Raw genomic sequence first — 25034 nt, forward strand, 5'->3', positions numbered from 1 at the left:
TTGGTTTCCACCCAGTGTCCGGTACCTGTATTGGAGCCCGACTATATCCGGATTCGCGCCGGGGAAGGCCCCATTCGGGGGGTAGTGCTCCCTACCAATGATTTTTCCAGACCTAGGGCTCGAACTCAAGAACTCTGGTTAAGGAAGGGGCAGCCACATCTACGACACCACATCACTTGATAGTAATGAAAGAGATATTACAAGTGCACAAGCATCATCTAATGAAAGTCTGAGAGTAATTACGACTATGTACTTTAAGCATTAGATATTAAATAGGGGTGGGCGTTGGTGCAGTTCGGATTGGATATGAAAATTTTGGTTTGAATTTTCGATTTTCGGATTAAAGAAATGACAATCCAAATCCAAATAAAATAAGCTCAAATTAGATTGGAGTTTTTATGTTCGATTTCGGATTAATCGGCTTGAATATTTTGAATTTTTGGTTTTGAGCTTATAAATTGAGATATTTTTTCTTTTTACAAAAATAAATATTCAAATGAAGTACTCATATTAAATTGCCTGAAAAGTTCTTAATTCTTACCGCAATCATCCAAATAAAGTATTCAAGTAATGAAATTATTATCAAGAAAATGCAATAGAGACATTAATACGGCCGATAAGAAGTAGCAATAGTAAAATCATGTCCAAATAGAAAGTGTTCTGATAGTAACTTAGTAATTAATATTGAATATACGAAATAATATCTAATGGGTAGGGTATTATATTGAAATTATTACTATTGATATGTGGATAGTGGACTAATTGTAAAGTATAAAAATTTCGAATTTTTGGATATATATATGGATAGTGGACTAATTGTAAAGTATAAAAATTTCGGATTTTCGGATATTCAAAAATCCGAAGCATCAAATCCAATATCCAATCCGAAATCTAAAAATTTTAAATATTAAAAAATCCAATCCGTAATCCGAAAATCCAAACTAAAAATTGAAAATAAATCGAATTTCTGTTTGAATTTCGGGTTTGCCCAAACTATGTCCACCCCTAATATCCAAAGCTTTAAGCTAAGTGTCGATTATACAAGCAGACGGTGTTAGAAGAAGATCATATATTCTATTTTAACACTCTTTATGGTATGATAACAAGAACCACATCACATGCATTATTAATGTAGTTCGCCGCTAACAAACCTAGCAGATATATTTCATGTGGGGTAGAATTCTAATATAATCACCATTAGTATTTTAAATCTACTATAAACTGGCTAAAAATATTTATTGTGTTTATTTCCGAGACTGAACTCATAGGCCGAGTAAAACAGTCAAATATTCATCCACTCTAAATGTGTATGTACAATACAAGAGAAACACAATATGCAATTATATAATATAGATTTTTTACGGACATAAAGCTTATTTCATTCCTGATAGACAGAAAATATCACTAAGAAACTTGACATAAGATAATAACTTAATAATTGAATGGGCAACGTGACACCGTCGTGATATAATAATGCTAAAAATATCTTTTATATAAAGTTATAAGAAGAAATTATTTTTTGCATTATCTTTTAACCAATAGCGAGAGATATATGTGCAACACACGTACATAGAGAATAGTCATTAGAAAAGTATGATTACAATGTCAAGTAACCAAAATAACCATAAAAATAAATTTCAAACTAGAAAAAATAGTCCATTAATATTTCTATCATATTTAGGACTTTAAAATAATTTAGGACATTTAAAATCAATTAGAATGCAAACAACATAACTTGAACATAGGCCATAGTATGTTCTTTCTTCCGTATGCTATATATTCTATTATGTATCCTTACAAGTCTACATGTTTTTAATTTGTTTCTAAGCTATGGAAGGGTATATATATATATAAAAAAATCATGACAACTTACGTGTTGAGTTGCAAAATGTTCCGGGTACAAATGAGTGATGGTGTATTCAAGTTACAGACTCGATAATGTGCCACTAATGAGTGATGGTGTATTCAAGTTACAAACTCGGTAATGTGCCACTGCCTCTCCATTAGAGGCTAATACTTTGATATATGTTGCTTGATATTAAAGAAATTATATTCTGATGGATATTTTATCGAGTTCTATCCTTGTGGCATAATTAGCCTCTATTACACGTGTCCTTATAAGAAGACCTCTAGCAGGTATGTATATTTGGTGTGTGTCATGGGAGATTAGATAGATATAATTATATTTACATATAAAATATCTTTCATGGTGATGAAAATGGAGTTAGAATTGGAGTTTGATTATCACAACCAACCTTAGCTCCATGAAGTATTTAGTATTTCTGTATGTATTTGTGACGTATGCTAGTACTTTGAAAATTGTCTTCAAAGCTTCGAAGATAGAAATTTTAGAATGATATAATAATATTTAATAATAGTAAGAAATAATCAACATCATACAAAAATATTTTAGTAACTACTTATAAGCCAGACACTTAACCTAATCCAAACTTTTTATCCGGATAACTTTCCTAGTAAATAAGATATTTAATCTAATCCAACATTGATTCCCCCATTCCTAGTAAATAAGATATTTAATCTAATCCAACATTGATTCCCATGCTCTGGTTAATTCAAATAATCAAATTTTTTATGTAAAGCACAAAACCACATGTAGATAAAATAAAGGCGTAATACATACGGAGACACCTAAAGTTGGCACGATCTTTCACTTAGACACTTAAACTAGACCTCTTTCCGATTAGACACGTTTCTTAGGCAATTCTCATACCAATTAGACACGTTTTTTGCTGGCTTATTAATTAACCAAGCGCGTGTTCTGCAATCTCCGTCTACGTGGCAAAAGTAACCATTATAAATCGTGCCACATCATTTTATTTGTCCACCTCACTGTCCACCTCAGCTATATAGTGTTATTTCCACTAAAATACAGATAAATAGCCCTAAACAAACATCTAAACATATTACCATTGTTTCTTTTACCTTCGATGAAAACGAAGAAAGGTCCTACCACTGTTAATTTTCTTCTTCTTTTGGTCAATGGTGTTGGAATCTAGTATTTCCGCTGATTTTTCACCGTATTTACAACGCTTGAAAGTCCAATCTCTCCTTATTTTCTATTGCTACAGCTAGGGCTAAGTAATCTGTAAGTTATTTCTCAAGCTAGGGTTTTTTTGGGGTTTTCCTTTGTGCTGGTCCCTTGTCGTCTTATGTAAGGGAATATTATGGAGGATGACTATATTTTAACTCGCTTTCACCACGGGGGTACATTTATCGAGCAATCTGTCCCACTATACAAAGGGGAATTAGATGCTTTTGTTGTTGCTATCGATAAAGACCATTTTAGTGTTGTCGAGTTGTCTGCTTATGCTAAAGACCTTGGGTATGCAGTTGTCGAAGGGTTTTATTGTCAAAAGGAAAAAGATGGTGATTTTATCAAAGTCTTTTCTGATTTTCAGTTATATGAATTTGTAAAAGATTTAAAACATGGTGATATTTTGGATGTTTATTTGCATCATGGTGTGAGTCAGCCTGAAGTAGTCGAAGAAAATGTTGGTCTTTTATGTGGGGCAGAAGTAGGTGGGGGTGGTAATGACCAATTTAAAGCTAGGGCAACACCTGGGAGTAATACAAATACTGAAGAACCTATTGAGCCGCCTACTGAACCAACTCACAATGCTGCTGAACCACCTATTGAGCCTCCTATTGAACCAACTTTGAATGATGTTGAACCAACTCACAATTCTTCTGAACCAACTGTAAATGTTGTTGATGGAGATGAACCACCAGACCATAATGTTAATGAAGATGGAGTGCAATCAGATGTTGAGAGTAGGATGTGTGCCAGGCATATATGGTCTAATTGGCATAAGAAATGAAAAGGAGAGGAAAGGAGAAAACAGTTTTGGAGGTGCTCTAAATCTAGTTATGAAGTTAAGTTTAAAGAGGAGCTTGAGAAAATGGACAAACTTGGTAAGAATATTTGTAGGGATTTGTTATATTATCCAAAAAAGTCATGTTAGAGCTTATTTTGAAGTGCATTCCAAGTGTGATGTTGTTGAAAATAATATGTGTGAGACCTTTAATTCATGGATTTTAACTTCTAGGCATAAATCAATTATAATTATGTTGGAGGAGATTAGAAGGAAAATAATGACTAGGCAAGTGGATATGTTGAAATTTGCTGATACTTGGATATCTGATATATCACCTATGGCAAGGCTATTGTTAGAGGATAACAAAGACCTTGCTAGAAAATGTACTGTCCTTTGGAATGCTGATGTTGGATTTGAGATTGGAGAAGGGCTGCATAAGCATGTAGTTAATCTGACTGATAAGGTTTGCACTTGTAGAGCTTGGCAGTTGAGGGGTATTCCATGTCAACATGTTGTTCTTGCATACTATCACATAAACGAAGAACCTGAACAGGCAGTAGAGCATTGGTATAAGAGGGATACCTTCTTAAAAGCATACAAGTATTTCATCCAGCCTATGACAAATATGAAGATGTGGCCTGAAACCAACAATCCTAAGATAGAGCCTCCCAAACCTAAACTCATGCCTGGTAGACCTCAGAGGAACAGAAGAAAAGGCAAAGATGAACCAAAAAAGAAATATGGAAAGTTGCCAAGTGTGGAGTGAAAATGACATGTTCCAAGTGCCATCAACAAGGACATAACAAAAGATACTGTAAGGTAAATGTTTCTTGTCAAATATTTCCTGTTGCCATCACATGTTTCCTGTTGCCACCACATGTTTCCTATTGTTCATATGAATGTAGTAATCTGTTTCCATCACTGTTATTCACTGATGTTGCTCAATGTTATGTAGGCTGAAAATTGGATGCATTCACAACAAGGTAGCCAAAGCTCACAAGGTGCTAGCCAACCTGATGCAGCTGGAAGCTCAAGCCAACCTACAAACTCTGTGTGCTTTGATACAACAAGGGTTAGAAGGGTTAATGAAGCTAGAAGCTCAAGCCAACCAACACCAAGTTCAACAGATTCGAGCAGGCCTGCTAGAAGAGGATTAAGTAGTCAACTTCCTCCAAAGGGTAAAGCAACTACCAGCCAAAAGAGAGAAAGGGGTGCAAGTAAAGAAGATGCTGAAAAAGGAGCACAAAAAAGGTCCAAAAATATTGGATTTGGCATCTACACAGCTGCAAGTGGAACTCAAATATTAAAGGTATATAATCATACATATTTCATCTATAATATGACTTACAAATAACTTACTGATTGTGGTTCATTATTTGGCAAACTGCAGCCCGGAACATCAAGCCAACGAGTTATGGTAAGTGGTTCAACTTATAAGAGTGCAGCTCCAACAGGAATTGACCTTGGTTTTAAGGCTAGAGGCTTGAGGTGGAAGGGTCAAGATGCTATCACAACTTCCTAGTTGCAGCAGATGAAGGCAAACTTTAGCAAGAAGTAGTATCTTAGGAACTTATTTTGTCTATATGTTATGTAGCAGCAACCTATTATATTTTGGGATCTAGTTTTTGAAGGAACTAAACTTTAAGTTGTATTCAGTCGTGTAATCTTACTGTTCTGTTTTGGATATATGTTATGCAGCTGCAACTTCAGCCTTATTTTGTTTGTTTTGGCAGAATAGTTACTCTATGTTCTGAATAATTACTCTATAATGCAGCAACTTCAGTCTATATGTTCTGCATTTTGAAACTGCATCTTATGGTTCTATACCTTGTACAGAAGTTGTATATTACAGCACTTTCAAAATTCAGTAACTATAAATTAAAACAACGGTTTCAACATCTGAATATAAACAGAAGTTTATAACAAAATTCAGTTGTATTTATACAACATCTGAATATTACAACAACAGTTTCAAAACAGAAATTTAAAGCAACAACAGAAATCCGTCTTCTTTTTGCTCATCAGTCAACCAAAATTCATCGGTCATACAGTTTCCATAAAACGACCAACAATACAACAACAATCGTCAAAAGGATCCGTCTTCTTTTTGCTCGAACTTTCTCTTCTTCAAAAGCTTTGACTCTCTTTAATAAACCCCAAATTATATTCTTCGCTTGAGTAGGCATCTCATCGTCATACCAACAGAAATAATCACATCCACCCTTTTTCTACAAATATCACAAAACACTTTTAATCAATTTTTATCAAAGGAAATAATTCATAAACAGAATTTATAAATTATGAACAAACAATTTACCTTTCCGATTTTGCAAGAAAAAACCTACGACCTGGGTTTAATTGGGTCCAAGAAGTATTCAACTTTGGAGAAACACCACACTTACAGATTTGAGCAGCAACGCAAGGTGACATTGACGAGTTCGTCGATTCCGAGAAGTTCGCCATTAATAAACACGGCAACAACAGAAATGAGAGGAAGAAGAGAAGAGAAGAAATTAATTGATACCAAGAAGAGAACAGAAACGAGAGAAAGAAGAGAAGAGAAAAAAAGATTTGCTGGAGAAATCTGAGAAGAAGAGAAGAGAACAAATAGGTCTTTTAAGAATTAGAAAAGGGATTAGGGTTTAAATAATAATTGACAATCCATGTTATCGTTATGTGTCTAATTGGGAAAGGAAAAGTCACTTTTTGGAATCCTTCACGCGCCTAAATAGGTTTGAAGTCACGCTATATGCCACCAGCAAAAAACGTGTCTAATTGGTATGAGAATTGCCTAAGAAACGTGTCTAATCAGAAAGAGGTCTAGTTTAAGTGTCTAAGTGAAAGATCGTGCCAACTTTAGGTGTCTCCGTATGTATTACGCCTAAAATAAAAGAAACCTTTCTATATTAAGCAAAAGCAAGATCCAACACTAATACGACAAGAAAGAGAGAACTAGTACATTAAAACAATGATTTCTTTTATTCAATTCAATAAGTTGCTACCCGGTGTTTCAACAGTACCCGTAACTCTATAATACTTACATATTATACATTTCTCTTGATCTAATTCTATCCTGCAAAACTATTTCCAATCCAAGACACTCTTACAAAGTTGTTATATGTAGAATTCAAAAGTACCCGTTATAGTGACCGGTGGATTTATATCAATTCGAGTAGCCTTTCCTTGTGAAAGTAATTGTGGCATTGTATTAGCTTCTCTGGCTGCAACTCTTTCGCCGGTCCATACTGTGACATGAGGCCAATGATTTTTGGAATTGACCTTTTCACCTTCAACAAAGCCAGGCTCCGCTTCTAGTGCAGCCAATTTTTCGGAGAACAACAACGCAGTCACCTCTACTGACACCTTTTGGTGAAGAAAGGAACTGTAATCGGCAAATACATTGACACCGTGACTTCTCTTGTGAGCCAAGGTCAAATGGGCATTCTGAATGTAGTTGTCTATGCTTTTGTCCTTCAAGAAATCACCAACTTTCGGATTTTTTTGGGCTAGCTGTCCACAAAATAATGAGAAACATGAGATAACATAATTGGGTCCCTTTATGCAAATGCCTTATTCACCTGAACGACTTTCAAAACGAAATGCAGAAATTTCAGATGAGATAGAAATCACTAAGACTGAAAGGAGAATAGGGCAAAAGCAAAATATTTGCTCTTCTGGGATAAAGAGATTATTAATTGAACGAAACAAAATGCAGCAAACAGATAAACAAGAAACACAATCACTCTCTTCAACTTGCCAAGAAAACAATCTAGATACAGGGAACAATAAATTGTTTTGCGTACAAACCATCAAGTACGATAAGAGCATAGGATACTAACTACAACTAGCAAGATATAAAGTTTTAGTCATCAAACTCCGAAGTGCAACTTATAAAATTGCGAATTCACTTACGTCATTCAGAAGACCTAGAATTTCTGGCACTGGCAGGTTGACAGCAGCAAACACAATAGATTCAAGCTTCCCCTTCTTAGAAGTAGGCGCTGCATACTCACCCCTTACAATAGCTCTCAGTTGTTCCAAGACTTCTTTAACAACAAATTCAAATGGAACCTGAAATAGCAAGTTGCAGAATCACTAGCCAAAAATTCTCCTACCAAATGTGGTGGTGAGCTATGTTGCTCAGACTCCCCAAAAATATCGAGGGGTACGTGTCGGATCCTCCAAAAGCAGTGGATTGTTTAGGAGGATCCTACACAGGTGCGACAATTGTTTTAGAGAGTCCCGAAAACACTGGTGGTGAGTTTCTTCTAAACAAGTCACTACTCTGAAGGGAGGAGGGTTGCTGACCATGGAATATTGAATTGTCCAACTAACCCCTCCAACTACAAAGACATTGCTCATGCAGTATGTAAAGGCAAGAAATTCATTTTTTATTCTTTTTTTTTTTTACCACAGACGTGGCTTCCTACCTAAGACACTCTTTCCCCCAAATCTTTGCACCCTCCCTGTATCAAAGAAGAGTTACGTAGAGGAAAAACACATCCGTGCAAACAATGTACGTAAAGAATATTTTGAGCTTCGTCATTCCCCATGTTATATGGACTCATTTACGGGTATATATATCCTATACAGCTGAGTCCAAGTATCTGGTATGGGCACGCCAAATTTGTTGTTGATTGGCGTATTGGAAGAGCCCACATAAGTACTTCAATATTTACCACACAAATCCTATGCAGGTACATCAATTCAAATAAAGTATGTATGTAGTACAACTACATGCCATAAGTAACACCTGAAGTGAAGGGCTTGAATAATGTTATAGCTATCAATTTATTTGTAGTGGAAGATAAGATCAGAGAATTACCTGCCTTGAGAGATCTAACAGCACTAAACTAAGCTTGCAGAAACTTACCTGTATTGAATTGAGGTAGTCGGCATTTCCAAGTAGAATATCCCTCAATTGCTTCTCCCATTTAACCCAATCTTTAGCATATGTCCCTTTTCTAGACCCCAATCTACAAGATTGTATGTACAAAATTACACAACGAGAAAAACTCACAAGTAACAATCAATCAGTAACATTTTTAATAGAGTGAAAACTTGTATACATAGGATGGTGTGTGAACTTATTTTTGTCATGAACCCATCACTAGGGCTGCTTATCGGGCGGATATTTGCACTTAGCCATTATCGACTTGTAAATGTACTAATTCGCTAGTCACCCGATAAGATATTGAGCGGATCCGTATAGCGATTACCAGGCAGTTTACCGGCTAAATTAAATAGACAATAAAAATTACATAAGTTCGCAAGACAGTAAACGATAGATAGATGATCAAACCACAATCACACTCCATTATACTAATGAAGCTCTCATCGTTAATGGCAGTTTCTTCTTCTTCTTTAATTCTTTTACAATAAGCAAGATAAAATACAAATTGAGGATGCTTAACTAATACTCGAAGTTCATTTATCATAAATTCTAAATATAGTTTTGCTTCAGTTACCAAGTTAAATGATTCATCTGGGCAGAAAGATATCAAGAACTATCTAGATTTGCCTAGTCCTACCCCAAAAACAAGTTAGAACTATCTAGATTTGCCTAGTCCTACCCCAAAAACAAGTTATGATGACGTTGAAGCTCAAGCTGCTAAGAAGTTGCTTCATAATGGGTAAAAATATAAATATAATAATTTTTAACTGGTTAACGATTTATCAAATAAGGAATTTGAGTAATCCACCCCCAAGCCAATAAACCGTTAATTATAAAATTACAATCAATTCACCAACCATTAATCCGATAACCGATACTAGTGAGCCATTAAGCCACTTTTCCGGTTCAGTTTTGAATACCCCTTACACATCACTCCAATACACAAAATTGAACTATATCAATGTATAACCAAACACAACTTTCTTGGTCTCCAACAATTAATATCATAAACCTAACAAGTTATTTAACACAACTTTATTTTATTTTGGTTTTTCGGGGGGGGGGGGGGGGGGTTCAAGGATTCTACATGGTTGAGAAAAGACATCTTATAAACCCAAAAGAAAAGGCATATAAGTGGTCTTAAACCTACTGAAACATGCAAATATTATATTCATCTAGAAGAAAAACGAAAATTGCATTTTCATTATGGTATTACATAACGACAATTACTTAAATACGTTCGTGTTGCCAGAGAGGCCAAGGGGTCAATAGGTCAAATTTTACTACAATTACTTGACATGTGTTTGGATAACATCCTTTTTCGATTGGGTATGGCTTCAACACTTCCCGCATCCCGTCAATTAGTTAACCATCGACATATTTTAGTTATATTCGCGTTGCAGTTAATTTAATGCACTATATATGTATATACATGTGTGCGTGGTGAGTGTATATACACATAAATGTTGATATATAACGTTATCACTAGAAAAAAGCAATACAACAAAAGCAGAATTGTAAAAAGGAGTTTCATAGCTCCGGATGATGCTCAGATTACTCAATAGAGTCAGGACACCGGAAATCGAGCATATCAGATTTTCATTAATGCTTTTCCAGCCTATAAGCCCAGTGATATCCATCTTTTTCCTCGCCAAATGACACTGGAAACTTCCCAATGCCATTAAGAATCATAGAATCCTTAAGCCCTAAAATTCTGTTACCCTGATCGACCCCAAATCTGTGCTAATTTGAATCATACAACCCATCCCAAAGTTTATAGCAAAGCATTATGCAACATACAAACAACAAATGGAAGGGCTCACTATATTCAATAGAATAAAGGAATAAGAAAAGAATTGCCCTCAGAGAAAGAGGGATTAAGGTCAAATATTTGGACTGGCAGAATAACTGTTTTAAGGTGTAATGTTTTTTAATCTTCTCCACCGACCAGAATTATTCAGCTTACCATTAACTATCAAGACCTCTATGCATCATAACAGAACTCAGTCATCACAAAGTCAGAGTCGACGCCTCCCATATGAAGTTGGAAGAAAGTTATCACACATAATATCCCTACTTTTAATAAGCAATCTTGAGAAATAAGTGGAGCATTCAAATTTGCTTCAACATAAACTTCTACTTTGAAAATATTTAAGTTGAGGATGTAAGAGAGAGAGCTTCATGTGGTGCAACATATAGGAAGGAACGTAATACCCCAAAATTTTAAGAGTGAACTTTTAAGTTACTTTTTTATTATAATTTCTTATTAAAATATCTTGTAGGGATAATAATAATAATAATAATTTAATTGTCATGTGGGTGCATAAATGTATATATTACTTTGGAAATAATATTTAGGAATTAAGAGATATAAAGGATGTGAATTGAAATATTATATATCTAGTAGCTAATTTATCAACTTTACTTATATGGTTGACTTTGGTTAGAGCCACTTCTTTTGTTTCTATTCTGATATTATTGTCTCTCTTGATTGAGCCGAGAGTCTCCCGGAAACAGTCTCTCTACCTTTTTCGAGGTAGGGGTAAGGTCTGCGTACAATCTACTCTCCCCAGACCCCACTAGTAGGATTTTACTGGGTATGTTGTTGTTGTTTGTTAGAGCCATTATACGAAAAATCGTGGGCCATGCCCATTCTCTTGTTCTAGTTGCTGCCACGTTATAGTGGGTTAGGGAGCAGAAAATTAGGTTAATTGATTTCTTTGTATTTTGGAAGAAAAGAAGCCAACTCATATAGGAGTTTTGGGGAGTTCGTTGGTGACGTTAGGGAGCTAGGGCAGTGAAGATTTCATAGCTTCAGGTACTGAAATTTCTATATATATATATATATATATATATATATATATATATTAATTATCGACGTCCAATGATGCCAATAATGAATCAATGATATGATGATGAGCAGGAAACATAATGATTAGGCCAATGCTTGTGGGGAAATATATCAGCAATGATAATGAGTTAGCGGAATTTGACATAAAATATTAAAGCTAATCTGCTATAGGAAAACTGCAGTTTCATTTTTGTTCTTTTAATTGAGGAGAAATAATGATTACCCACTGATATGGGTAACAATGCGGGGAGTAACGATTAACTAATGATTGGATTCTAATGATGAGGTGATGATTTATAGCTTGTAATGATAAGATACTAGATTGAGAATTTGAAAACGAAATCTCTCTTATTTTACACTGCTACATTTATGAATTTCTATTACCAAGTACATTAGAATAAAATATAGGAATCATCATGATGCCATGATTAAAGTAACAACGGCCTGGTGGTATGTGTAAAGCCACTGTTTCGGCATTTTTTTTCACCGCTAAATTGCCTCGTTTGCATTTATTTGTGTATAGAGTTCTATTAATTGGACTGAAGGTTGACTTTGATTTTGACTTATCCTAAAATTATTGAAATTGTTCACCTACACTAATTAGGATATATTATTCAATATCTTGGATAGATTGAGGCCATTGGAGGCTGTTTGGTTGGTGTTCTAGACGTCGCAATGTTGGGGAACTTCCCGTTAGCAAGGTAAGTGAGACTATAAGCTTCGGTGGTTGCTTTTCAAATCTGTTTTAAAAGTTGGTTTTGTCTGCTTTGTCCATGTGTTGGGAAAAGCGTGTGCTTCACAGAATCGGTAGTGTTTGAGACCTTCTGAACGTATTTTATTTTCAAATACACAAAAAACTCTCTTTATATATTGTTTCGTGGTGTGATACGGATGTCGCCATGAGGTTGAGACATTTTGTATGCTTCTTTATTTCACTCGGGTATTGTGCATACTTCTTGACATCATTGGGGCATTGTGTATGCTTCATGGGACATTGTGGACGCAACCATGGACTCGTAGAGGTGTAGATTAATTTCTTTAATTGTCATTTATGACAAGTGTCTAGTGTAAATTGTGTTGAGATATATTAGTATTCTAGTTGAACATTTGTTTGGACCTTATTGGATATCATATTATGATATAATTCCTGTACATATTATTTTTCTGCTCGTTGTGAGTTGTATTTTCTAATACTTGTTTCAGGGGCATTTAAAGCGGTAGGTTGAGAATCTTGGAGAACGAGACTAGTAGCTGACGAGTTCATTCGAGTGGATCTTATCGCTGAGTTGAGCCACAACATCGTTTGTCAAGGCCTTCATTTCAGCTTTATCTTGTATATGTCAACTATTTTATTTGTTTTCGGGGTTTGCATGTCCAACAATTAAACTCATGTTACTCTATTTGATGGCTCAGCATAGGATTTGGGCTAGACATTTATTATTTGAGCAATCGTTGGATTTCATAAGCTAATGGTTTTAGTTGGATAATTATTTCATATTTATTATTATTGTTATTGCATTTGGACCTGCTCTTATTCTCTCAGTGCTTATGTAAGTGGTTAAATGTATGTGAAACTGGTTCGTTGGGTAGATAATGGTAGCGGGGTGCCAACCACGTCTAGGGAACGGTTTGGGACGTGACAACATACGACTATGTCTCATCAAGAACACTATAACTCAATGCAACAAAGGGGAGAGGGTGTGGAGGAACTCATTAACTACACATTCAATGTAACACTTACCTTCTATGTTTGTTCGTGTGAAGCTTGTACAGATAGATTCCCTCCTCAATAATAGACCTCACAGAATCCGGAAGAGGGGGCCTTCATATGATCATAAAACAATATCAACAGCAAGTACAGAAAATGAGCAAGGGAAGACCAACATGTCCTAGAATTGAGACAGTTTCACACTATACAGGACAAATACCAAATACCGCTGACAGCAATGCATTTGCTGTCAACACAGATTAACGACATTAAGGAAGTCATCTGACGTGATAGTAGAATATTATCAAACTCCATTACCTGTGGCATCTTGTTGGTTGAATTGCTATAAATAGGTGTTGAAGACATAATTAAGAAAATAAAAGTTTTCTCTTTAATAGTATAACCTTTTAGATGAGATGGTTAAAAATTCAAACATGGTATAAGAGCCACAGGTCCTGCTCTAATGTAACTGCCACCCATTATCAACAAGAATTTCCACGTGCTTGGCCCGTGAAAAAGGCCGCACGTGAAGGAGCAAAGACATAATTAAAATAAAACTATGCTCCCTCTAACAGCTTAAGCTATTCAATGAGATGGTCAGTTGGTCACACAACTTTATCAATAAGCTATATCACTGAGACTTCTAGTTTGTATAATATCCTTTAGGGTTGAACATTGTGGAGCACACAACTCGATGTAATCGGCATATACGTAATCAAAACCCCAGCTTTGTATAAAACAACTGGACCCATAAACAACACCTACTTCCATCTTTTTTTTTTTTACTTTTTTCTTTTTGGTCGTGAAGAAAATACGGCGACAACATTGGAGTTTGTCTTCAAAGCTAGCAGTCTCCTTCAAAATTTTGGAAGGTTGTTTGACTTACGGTACAAGTCAGAATTTAAGCTTAACTAAGTTGGAGCTATATTCACTATAGTTAAATGAAAGTTAGTAACTAGGTGAAAGCACAGACAACCAGTTTGGTTACATACCAAAATCATACTTGATCATTGAATGCCAGTCAGAACTCAGACGCATGTCAAACACCAATATATGATGATACTATGCAGGACCTTTGAGTCACCATGCCTTAGACAACAACAATGGTTGCCCTTTCCATCTGGCTGGAAAATAGTTTTTAAATAACAAATTCCATTTTCTTCAAAAATGGGTATCGAACAACCTAGCCCTGACTTGGAAAGGACTTCACCAATAGATGTAGACATTCAACGTTTGGGGTTATATTAATTACCCGTTAGAACTTAGAACCACTTTAGATACTTTACAAATGTTCATCATTGTGTTGAATGACTTTAGTTTGTTGTTTGTCAAGGAATATGAGGAATTAACCTTTCAAGTCTTTTATTTGATAGGTATCATACTACTAAGATAAACTATGGAGAGAAAAATTCGAAGTAAATTACATGTACTTCCTCTCAAGTTCAGCAGCATTATGCACGCTTCCCCTAGCATTAGAAATAACACAAACTCTCCTGTTCTAAATTGCATTACAAATACCACACGTGCTTGAGCGCAACCAAAAACGCTTATGAAGAGGATTCACTTATAATTTCAAATCCAATGTTATAGCTTAATCAATTTTTCAAGCTTCCCTTTTCCATCTAATCAAGATGAAGAGGCCAACATCATTAAGGAGGTTCAAAAGAAAGAAATCTTACTAACCTTTCAGGTTTCAATAGAGGCATTCTGACAAGAGAGCCAAAACGTTCAATAAGCTCACTCTCGAACTCCTGACGACTCTGAGTGAAAAGTGTACCAACAGAATCAGATACAGATGCCTTGTTTATTTATTTATTTGCTTTATTAACTAACAGTTCATATCATAGAAAGATCTCAGATAATCTTGTCAGCTGAACAAGAATCTGTACCTTTCCCTCATAAAAGTGATAAAACATTAGCAGCACATATCCAGCATTTGGAGATGACTTGCCAAGATTCCCCTTCAGGATCAAGCAGAAAAGAGAGATATAAGGCATCAATATCCAAGTTGAATGGAATAAATGGGTGAGAGCAGTTTACAAGTACGGAGTAATGAAGAGTTAAGTACCGGGTGATTAGCTCGGTGAAGTACTCGGAATATAAAAACCGCAAGTGCATCAACAGAGAATGGATTGATTTCAGTTCCTGCATGATATCCAGGCAGTAACTAAGAATCCATACTGAATACACATAGATTAGTATGACCCAAGAAAAAACAAATGAACTTCCCACATGCAATTCTCTTACTACCACTAGCAATATCCCTAACTGTGAAGAAAGGTAATGTAAAACATCATTTTGTGCAAGCATCATGAAGCATTTACCAAATAATTGTTCCCAAGAAACAAAAGCATATAGCATGACGATACAGAGCTTCACCAGTCTAAGTTAAAGATAACACAACTGCAAGGCCAGGAGTGTAGGTGGGAAGTATCTGCCTCATCTCCAAGAAACAAAAGCATATAACAAGATGATACAGAGTTCATCAATCTAAGTTAAACAGAAAAGAGAACGGCAAAGTTAAGACGTTGGGAAGCATTTGCCATGCTTCCACCTGAATCAGACATAATTTTTCAGTCACCAACAAACAAGAATTGTCAATAACACAAATCTGAAGCAACATAGTAAGAAATGCAAATCAAGCCACTCAACTGGGTGAATTACCAAATCAATTGACCCAGCTTTTCATAAATTAAAGCAAACTTGCATGAGAAGCAGCATAACAGGTTATCGAAAATTTATGCAACAGAAACTACAAAAGAACCATCTCTCAAGACCTTCTGAATCAGGTATAACTGGAATAGCAGATGCATTGGTGCTTAGGCACACGTTCTCAATCTGCAAAGATGAGAACAAAATCCTGTGAGACAAAGCTGGATATCAAGATTTGAAGAACTACCACTACATCTAGGGGTCGTGGTAGGGTGCATAAGAATAATGTTGAATAGGGTGTATTAGTAATGCTGGTATTAGTTATGCTGCATATTTCTCATCCATTGTTTGGTTGCACAATTTCTAAAAGAATTGTTTGTTTACAAAAATACCTTCATAACCAGTCCATCACTCTATCCTTTTAAAAGGAACATATGTTGAGGAATGCTTTTATATGAAAAAGGTTTTAAAAACTTAGTTGATTTGTCCACCTATATTGCAGTATAGAACTGAATATTTCTTTATAAAAAAGGAAATATGGTAAGTATTTATTTATCTACTAGGGATATAATTTTATTTCCCACTTTCTTGGATTATTAGGCAAAAAAAGTTTGAATTATAAAATTAAAAGGAAAATGAGTTGATTACAAGTGCATTCCAGTGCGTAGTAATAGAGTACAGCTTTATAAATTTACAATAAAGAAATTGGCGGAGTATAGATATAAATAGCGGGAGCAATTTCAGTATCAAACTTTACATCGAACTTGCATTAATATAATAGCATATTTTAATCAAGCATATGAAGCGCAATTTTGTCTTTAACTAAGCTAATGCATGCATTAAAACTCATTGCATTGTTAATACTATGGTTTCCTATGCATTAGTTATGCATAGGATAATATCAATAGAGTACATCAAATAAGGTGTATAACTAATGCTTGCATAACTAATGCACTAGGTTCAAAAAATGTACCAAACAAGGTATTGTTAATACACAACGCTAATCATGCATTATTTTATCGAATGAATCCTACCAAACGAACCCTTAGTGTTATTTCGGAACTGAAATGACCTTAAAACTCAAATTCTTTATATGCATTCCGTGGCATTATAAAAAGCTGTCCGCAAAGTACAAGAGATCTGATAAAACTAGACTTTGTAATCTCGTGTGATATCATGACTTGAAGCACTACCAGTCCACTGCATTTTATGTTAATTTGTAACTGAAAATAACCTCAAGATGTGCCTTAGATTAAAAATCGTGTCAGAGGATTTGTACTACCCGGGAACAGTTTAGCAAATACAATAATTTACCTGTCTCCATGCTTCCTCATTTGGTGCATTCTTGTCAGCAAGCATAACTGAGTGAGGTTTTCTTCGGCGTTCACCAACAACATTTTGCCAATATTTGCCTATTAATATGATGGACGGACAGAGATTAAGAAAAAGAGGGAAATTATAAATGGAAGATTTAAGGATCAGATGTTTGTGGCAAGAAAGAGCCAGATCACTATGCATTCAGTTCTAAGTACAACTTTTTCCAATTAGTTCCCACCTGTATTAAAATAAATGCTTGCCAGAATGACTAACAGATATTCCCTCTGTCCCAATTTATGCAAAACCCATTCCATTATGGGATTTCCCAAAATATTTTAACACACTTCTACTTTATACAGCTTTTAAGAATTCAAATACCTTAAACTTTTCAAACTTTTTAAAATTTGATGTGGTTTTTTCTATCAACTAACCTTCAACCATTACTTTAAAGATATTCTTCCACCATTACGGCTTCAATATGTAAGGATATTCAAACCTAGTCGTGTCAGTTATGTTTCCCACATAATGATCCATTAAGATAGCCTTGTCCAAAAACAACCTAACAGCACAAGATACATGGACATGCAAAATCATATTCATTTATAATTAAATAAGGAACATCCCAAAAGATGTTGAAAATCAGCTCATACATTTAACACGATCACCCATTAAACTATGAACTGGTCGTCCATCTCCAAGCCCTCCTGAAGCATTCAGTATTTCCATACAAAGAGCAGATTTAGCACAACCTGGTATTCCTGCAATTAGCATTGTATATCAAAAAAAATCCATTATTCAATGGTAGCAGGAGATTCTAAAAACAGAAGAGGTGCATCACGTACAAAACACATAAAAAACTCCAGGGTTATATCAGCAACTACTAGCCAACTGCTAGAGAACATGACAACACAAAACCACCATAAAGATTCAGAAATTGTGTAGGAAATTCAAAACAAGTACTATCATACCTGGAAAGAAAACAATGAGACCATCATTCTCCGCAACCATGTCTTTGGTGGAAATATTAGGGCTTGAAGGTGCAATATCTTTCTCCGACTTGAGACCACCATCTACATCTTGTCCTTCAACAGTGGCCATGATATCTTCAACTTCGACAAAATTTCCAGCAGATCCAATCAAAGCCTGATTTTGTGGACTACGTTTTGCATATTGTTCAAGGAAGGGCTCAGCTTCACTTAGGTATGTCCATGATGATAATGACTTCTTCCGATAGTGTGTGCATATATATACTGCCCTGGAGAATGTAGTTCCTGTAAGATGCTATACTGGGAAAATAAAAAGTGACTCATCGTAGAAAATCATAACTTTATACAGTATTACCATTCATCAAGCATCTTGCTGAGTTCCTGTTGCTTGGCTGCTGAAGTATTCCAAATTTTCATTTGCCTAGATTGACCATATAGTTATACATTATCATTTATCATTGAGACGAAATGCACTCGAAACACATCATTGCAGCACTGAATCAAGTCGGCCATAAAAAAACAAGCTTGATAACATAAAAATACAGACCGATTGTCCCAACACACGAACAAATGGAATAATTTGTTAGAAACCCTCAAAACTTGGTCAAACACAACTATTACAAAAATTATGAAGCCTAGATTCACAGTAGTTATACTAGCCAGATTACATATAAGATCTGAAAACTAGAAATTCAACAATAGTTTAATAGCCTGGTAGATTCAATAAAGATATGGCTGTAGAACATCATAAAGTGATCTCAGACAATATAGATAAATCATTAGAACTGTAGCACTTAATTATGTGATGATAAACACTCCTTAGGAGACCAATTAAGATGTGGATGGAACAACTCATAATTATTGACGTATGCCGGCTACAATATAGCAGCACCAGCTCTTTATCCAACAACTTACAATTATTGAATTATGTCACTACAATGTAGCAACAGCTCTTTATCAAACAAATTGAAATGCAAACAGAACACATATGAAGCCACCAAGGAATCCAAACCAGATGTTGACCATTGAAGAACAAAGGACCAACAAGATGATCCTCACCTCAGGTAATAAGTGCTGTAAGCAGAGGGGCCTTTGCGCAGAGTCGACAAGCCATTACGGATCAGAAAAGTTCTCAACTGCACAGTAAAGAAACAAAGATAAAACAAGATTTCTTTGCTCAACATGTGAAAACTTTCAATGCAACATAGCATGCCTAACCCATTATGTTCAGAAATTAGATCAGAAGGTCCAACAATGCATACGTGGTACCAGAACCCCAGTACACAAGCAGCTGCTCTTTTGGAAAGTCAAACAAGCATGCGCGAGTATATGGCATTACTTCTCCATCGTTCTTACTTCACCTCTTCTTTTTTTTGGAAACTGTTATGTAGTAATTCTTAAATGACAACAGCCAAGCACTAAGATAATGCTTGTGAGTTACCAGTTCTGGGATTCCTTCCACAAGAACGAAAAGAAGGGATCACATCTGTACACAAAAAGAAACTCTAATCCCGTAGTGAGCTGATGAACTCTAACAGCTGTCTTCATCACTTACATCTCGAATGCTGCACTACAAAGCCCTAAACCACAAACATCTGTAACTTTTGCAACTATACCGGGTTGTATTTCCCTTCAAAACAGCTGATATTCCTCTCCCCACATGACCAAAGACACAAGCTGGCAAGCTGTTCCATTTTCTTTTCAGAGACTTTTGTAATACCACCACCCTGACCTAACAGCAAATCTTTCAGAGTGGCCAACTTTGGTCCAGTATCATATAAGCTTATTGTTTTGGTTATAGTTGGTAATCACAAAATATTGGAAACCCATGCACTGCTCTATTCCCATGCATTATGATATAACAAGTGAATTAAAAGATAAGCACAACTTGAAAAAATATGCCCTTAGTAGCAGCAGAATGATCAGTTTCAACTCACAAACAGCAACAGTGACATCAACTCACTGTTAATTAACTGCATTACCTTGTAAGGAAGAAATTTCAACTTGACCATCAGATTTGCATCTTCATCAGCTAAACTACTGTCCTCTTCATTTTTTCCCATATTGCTACATTGTACCATTTCAGAAGCTTCCTCCTCATTGGCCTTGAATAAATCCAGGTCAATGAAAAAGCCTGTGAAAAGCTACATCAGCAACTCACAGTGCGAAAGATGATGTTATGAGTAAGAGGAGAGTGGAGACTACCCAACCCTTCTACAGTAACAACAAAACCTACCCTACCCTTCTAATGAACATAAAAGAAGATAGGTGGTGAAGAATTGGGAAAAAAATGAATGAAGCAGGAAACAAAGAGAGCAGGAGGGATAAAATAAAGCTCTAAAGCAGATAATTTTCTGCAAACTGAAAATCACGAGGTTCATGACCTAGAAGACAAGAAAGGAATGAGCATTGGCAATTTAACTTTCTACATCTTTATATCTCCACAGAAATAATCATGAACTTTCTGAGAGCAAATATTCAGCTAGCTTTTCTACTTTTGATACCGCCAATTCGCAGAACATGTCATAAAATATATTTAGTTTTGAAATGAAACACAAAAACCAAATGCAGATACACTGGTGAATTGGTTGATGTCCTATAGATCATTCAGACATGACATGACTATTTGTTCCCCTAGAGGAGAGCCTTAAAATTGTCCTTAACATCAAAATTCCATATGCCTTTCTAATACCACAACTCTGTTCTTAAATAGGACTAACAGAAAGTTTCACATCATCTCAAGCTCCGGCAATGAAACTGCTCGTTTACTCCCAGAAGAGAAAGAAGCATCCTCGTAGCTCTGAAGAATGAATAGTTTTGGCCATATTCCTAACAAGTCCTCTTATAGTAAACTAAGACAGAAAACAGTGTCTCATTTCAAATGGTTAAGGCTTTACAGGTTACCAAAGTTAAAGGCTTTACATGTTGGCAACTATAGCAACTAGCAGATCAGTTATAGTTTTGGCTGAGAAGAACAAAAGAACAAACATTACCTCGATATAAAGGCCACAATGCTGGATCCTTCCTGACATGACAAGAATTTCTTTAATCAAGAAAATCACACGAGATATAAGCAACAAAAGGTATACATTATTTTGCTGGAATATGAGGAAAAGAGGGGCGTGGTGACAAATTTAAGTTGAAATAGTAAAAAATAGACCTCATCTCTTTCTGGTAACGCTGGAAGCCTGAATCTTCTTGTACATGGATCACCATTTTGAAAGGCAGGTTGCCACTTGATAAATCATTAATTTTATGGAAGTTATAGTAACACTTGAAAGCAGCAGGAAAGGCCTTCTTCTTCATCATCAAACTAACCATTTCCTGGAGGAAGTCATTATATCCCAAATAATGGTTAACCATTTCCTGGAGGAGACTAAACAGATAACTAGAATCTTTTTTTTTGAGAAGGTAACATATTGTATATTAATATAAAAACTTCACTAAAATTGTGAAGTCACCCATAATTACAATGAAAGTGCCCTAGCAAAAAACAAGGGGAAGACACTTCTAGTCCTTGGTCATCCTATAAGGACTCTTGTATATCTAAAATGGATTCATGATCCTCCAAAAATTTACCTTTACACCAAAAATAGAAAAGAGCTAAACATTTCATCTTTATCTTCTGAATATTGCTAGACTTATCTTCAAAACATTTTCGATTCCTCTCTTCCCAAACTGTCCACCATATGCAGGTTGGGACAATTTTCCATCTCTCCTTCTCTAGATAGTGTGCCCTCTTTACTCCAGCTGGCTAGAATATTAAGGACTATTGAATTCCCCTCAAACTGATGAAAATTCTCCATATCTGGATGGTGAACTTGCAATGCAGAAAAAGATGGTTAATTGTCTTTGCCTTCTCTCCACATAAGTAGCATTTGGAACATAAATTGGAATCCTCTTCTAGTTAAATTGTCCTGTGTTAGAACTGCTTCTCTTGCCAGTAACCATGTGGCAGACCACCTTTGTATGGAATTTTAACTTTCCAAATCATCTTCCATGACCAGCAATCCACCTGATTATTGGATGCATTAAACTCCTTGTAGGCATCCTTAACAGAAAACTTCCCTTGACTATTGCCTTGCCACTTGATTAGGTATTGATCTTGGTTTGAGTTGACACCACCGAACTGCTACAAAGAACTGTAGAACTCCACAACTCTGTCAATCTCCCCGTCATTTAACATCCTTCTGAATGTGAGATTCCAGTTTAAATCCCTCAGCCTGAAGCCACCAGTTTTCAAACTTGAAGTATGATTTAACTGGTTCCCAGCTCCCACATTTGAGCATCAATGGGGAATGGTATTACTTTACCTTCAGAATCACTTACTGCTTTATGTTCCTAAAGTCTTCATTCCGGTCAGCTGAGATCAAAAATCTATTCAATCTAGCTGTTGTTACATGTCTATCCCCTTTTCTCCATGTGTAATCACCCCCTGCTAACTGGATATCTACTAGTTCCATATCTTCAATAAAATTTGAAAAGTCCATCATTGCTCTTGTGATTCTAGAGCAGTTCTTCTTCTCAGATGGGAATCTCACAGTATTAAAGTCCCCACACACCACCCATGGTCCTGTAAATAGACCTCTTACCCCTGCCAACTCCCACCACACTTCTTCCCTTCTTCTTCTGTCATGCGGAGCATACACAACTGATAAATGCCATACATAATCCTGAGTCTTACCTGAAAATTTACAAGTGTGTGAGCACCCACACCACATACTTCCTCCTTCCATGCTCTACCATCCCACATTACTACAATTCCCCCTCTAGTCCCGCTAGCCTCCAGTTAAGTATATTTTACCCCTCTGTGACCCCATAGCTTTCTAACTATCTCCCTAATATCCCCCTCTATTTTAGATTCTTGAAAACAGATTATATCTATTTTCCACCTTAGTAACAAACTTTTGACAACGATGTAACCCCACTACTTCTAGTACCATTGCTCTTGAAATTGCTTCCAATTTCCAGGCCTTTCAGTTCTTTGAATCCCTTTTTCTTCGGAGTCTGGTTCACTTGTGTCACTTCTTTCCCTTTGTTTGCTTGTCTTCTATTGTCAATCTTCATGAACAATTCCTAAGCTTCTCTCTCGCAGCCATTAAAGGCCAACCCAAATTCCTTGCTGAGTTTGATGATGTTCTGATGCACCCAAATTGATGCTTCAAACTCCAGGTCTTCTTCTGATTCTAAGTTTTGTTGGTTTAGTGGAACTGCTTCTTCAATTGCCCAATCAACACTCCTGTCTGTTACTGCTGCTTGCATGTGCATGCTATTGACCACCTCTAAATCTTCTCCTGTTCTTTCGTTAACTGTCTTAGTTACTATTGCGTTGTCTTCGATCAGTATCAATTGTTTCCTTCCTTCTTCATCGCCTTCATTCCTCTTTTCTTGCTCTTCTTCTTCTGTTCTGTTATTGTTTATGTAGTCTCTATGATTCTCACCCAAGGCTGTTGTATGGACTCCCCTTAAAGACTTGAATTGAAGGGCTTTTAACTCTTCATTAAAGGGGTCAGTTCTGGTCCTTAAAGTGGGCTTATTAAAAGCCTTCTCTTCAGAGATGGTTTGGGCCAAAGAATCAGGGCCCATTTCCTTTGTGAGTTATAGGAATTTAAGTGGCCACGTGACAAGTCATGTGAGGTACTAGGTTTAGCCTGAGTTGAATTAACCACGTGTCCCTTCCGTGTTTTATCGCCTCGAGCCCCTCCCTCTGTATATAGAGAGCCCTTTATTACCCGCTGGTCCAAGACTTTATCTTCTCCATTCTCACCGACAGTGGATCTCGCCGGTGATTCACACCAGATCTGCATTTCGAAGATCACTCCATCCGATTCCATTTTCACTGTCCTAGGAATTGTAGATCCATCTCCTTTAACCTTTATCCTAGCCCATTTCAGGTGGTTTTTTAGTTCCGTTTCCTCTTCAGTTTCCACCCAACCACCGCAAAATTCTCCAATTTCTCCGAACACTTTTGGAGACCAAAGGTGGAGAGGAAGCCCTACGATCCTGATCCATGCATGTATTACGTTTTCAGTTGTTGGGATTGTCCCCACTGTTGGACACCACCATTGGAGCTTTATTCTGAGTTTCTTCCAGTACCAGTCCATTCTTAGAACATGGTCTGTTATTTGTGAGGCCCCGTGAAAAATTTCCACCCTAAACCCAAAAGCTCGTAGTGGCGTCAAGATTTGAAATAAATCTCAGGAAGTGCACAAAACCGGGATGAGACATCAAATTGGACGGGGATGACCACGGGTAAGGCATGCAAGGCATTTGGTATCAATGTCGAAGGTTTTCATCACAAACTTCTGGACTTTGTTTTAAGAATGAAGCAAAATCACCAACTTCTATTACGACAGAAGAAAGCATCACACTTACCTGGAAAAAGGAAGGTCAAAAATGGAGAAAGAGATGGAAAATCAGAATTGTCTGGTTAACTACGAAGGGAGGAAGAAACGTTTGAGGGGTAGGCACCAAAAAGCCTTCTCCGAATGAAGTTAAAAATACTATAGCTGGAATGTGAGGAGGCTGAATGAAAGGGAGAAAAGGAACACCCTGAAATCTCTAATTCAGAGGTGGAAAATAAATATAGCATGTCTACGGGAAATGAAAATGGAGGACCGGGCACCAAGGTTAGTACGACAAATTTGGTGGAATAGATGGTGTGATCGCGCAGAACTAAAAGCTTGTGACACAAGAGGGGGTTATGGGCTGAACAATGGGTACTACTCACTTTCATGCATATTTGAAAGCTTACAAGAAGATTTTAGGTGGGTTTTCTCGGTGATATACG

At 36.3% G+C, this 25034-nt stretch overlaps 2 protein-coding genes across 2 annotated transcripts; one reads left to right on the forward strand and one right to left on the reverse strand.

Annotated features, from left to right (window-relative positions):
* The first annotated feature begins 4113 nt into the window (after positions 1-4113).
* LOC107784401 (uncharacterized) lies at positions 4114-4602 on the forward strand. The gene has a single exon (XM_016605530.2). The coding sequence runs from the start codon at positions 4114-4116 to the stop codon at positions 4600-4602; it is 489 nt and encodes a 162-aa protein (XP_016461016.2).
* Positions 4603-6792: 2190 nt separating this feature from the next.
* Positions 6793-23634, reverse strand: LOC107784404 (tRNA ligase 1-like). Its single transcript, XM_016605532.2, has 17 exons — positions 21824-23634; positions 21405-21568; positions 21238-21269; positions 20227-20378; positions 19304-19380; positions 18600-18665; positions 18227-18513; positions 17909-18016; positions 17256-17353; positions 16067-16127; positions 15358-15434; positions 15179-15250; positions 14973-15049; positions 13323-13403; positions 8710-8812; positions 7749-7907; positions 6793-7346 (listed from the first exon to the last, which is right to left on the reverse strand). The coding sequence occupies exons 2-17, from the start codon at positions 21563-21565 to the stop codon at positions 6951-6953; spliced, it is 2007 nt and encodes a 668-aa protein (XP_016461018.1). The 5' UTR covers positions 21566-21568; positions 21824-23634; the 3' UTR covers positions 6793-6950.
* Between the last annotated feature and the right edge of the window lie 1400 nt (positions 23635-25034).

This window comes from Nicotiana tabacum, chromosome 3 (assembly GCF_000715075.1).
Source record: "Nicotiana tabacum cultivar K326 chromosome 3, ASM71507v2, whole genome shotgun sequence".
Classification (NCBI taxonomy): Eukaryota; Viridiplantae; Streptophyta; class Magnoliopsida; order Solanales; family Solanaceae; genus Nicotiana; species Nicotiana tabacum.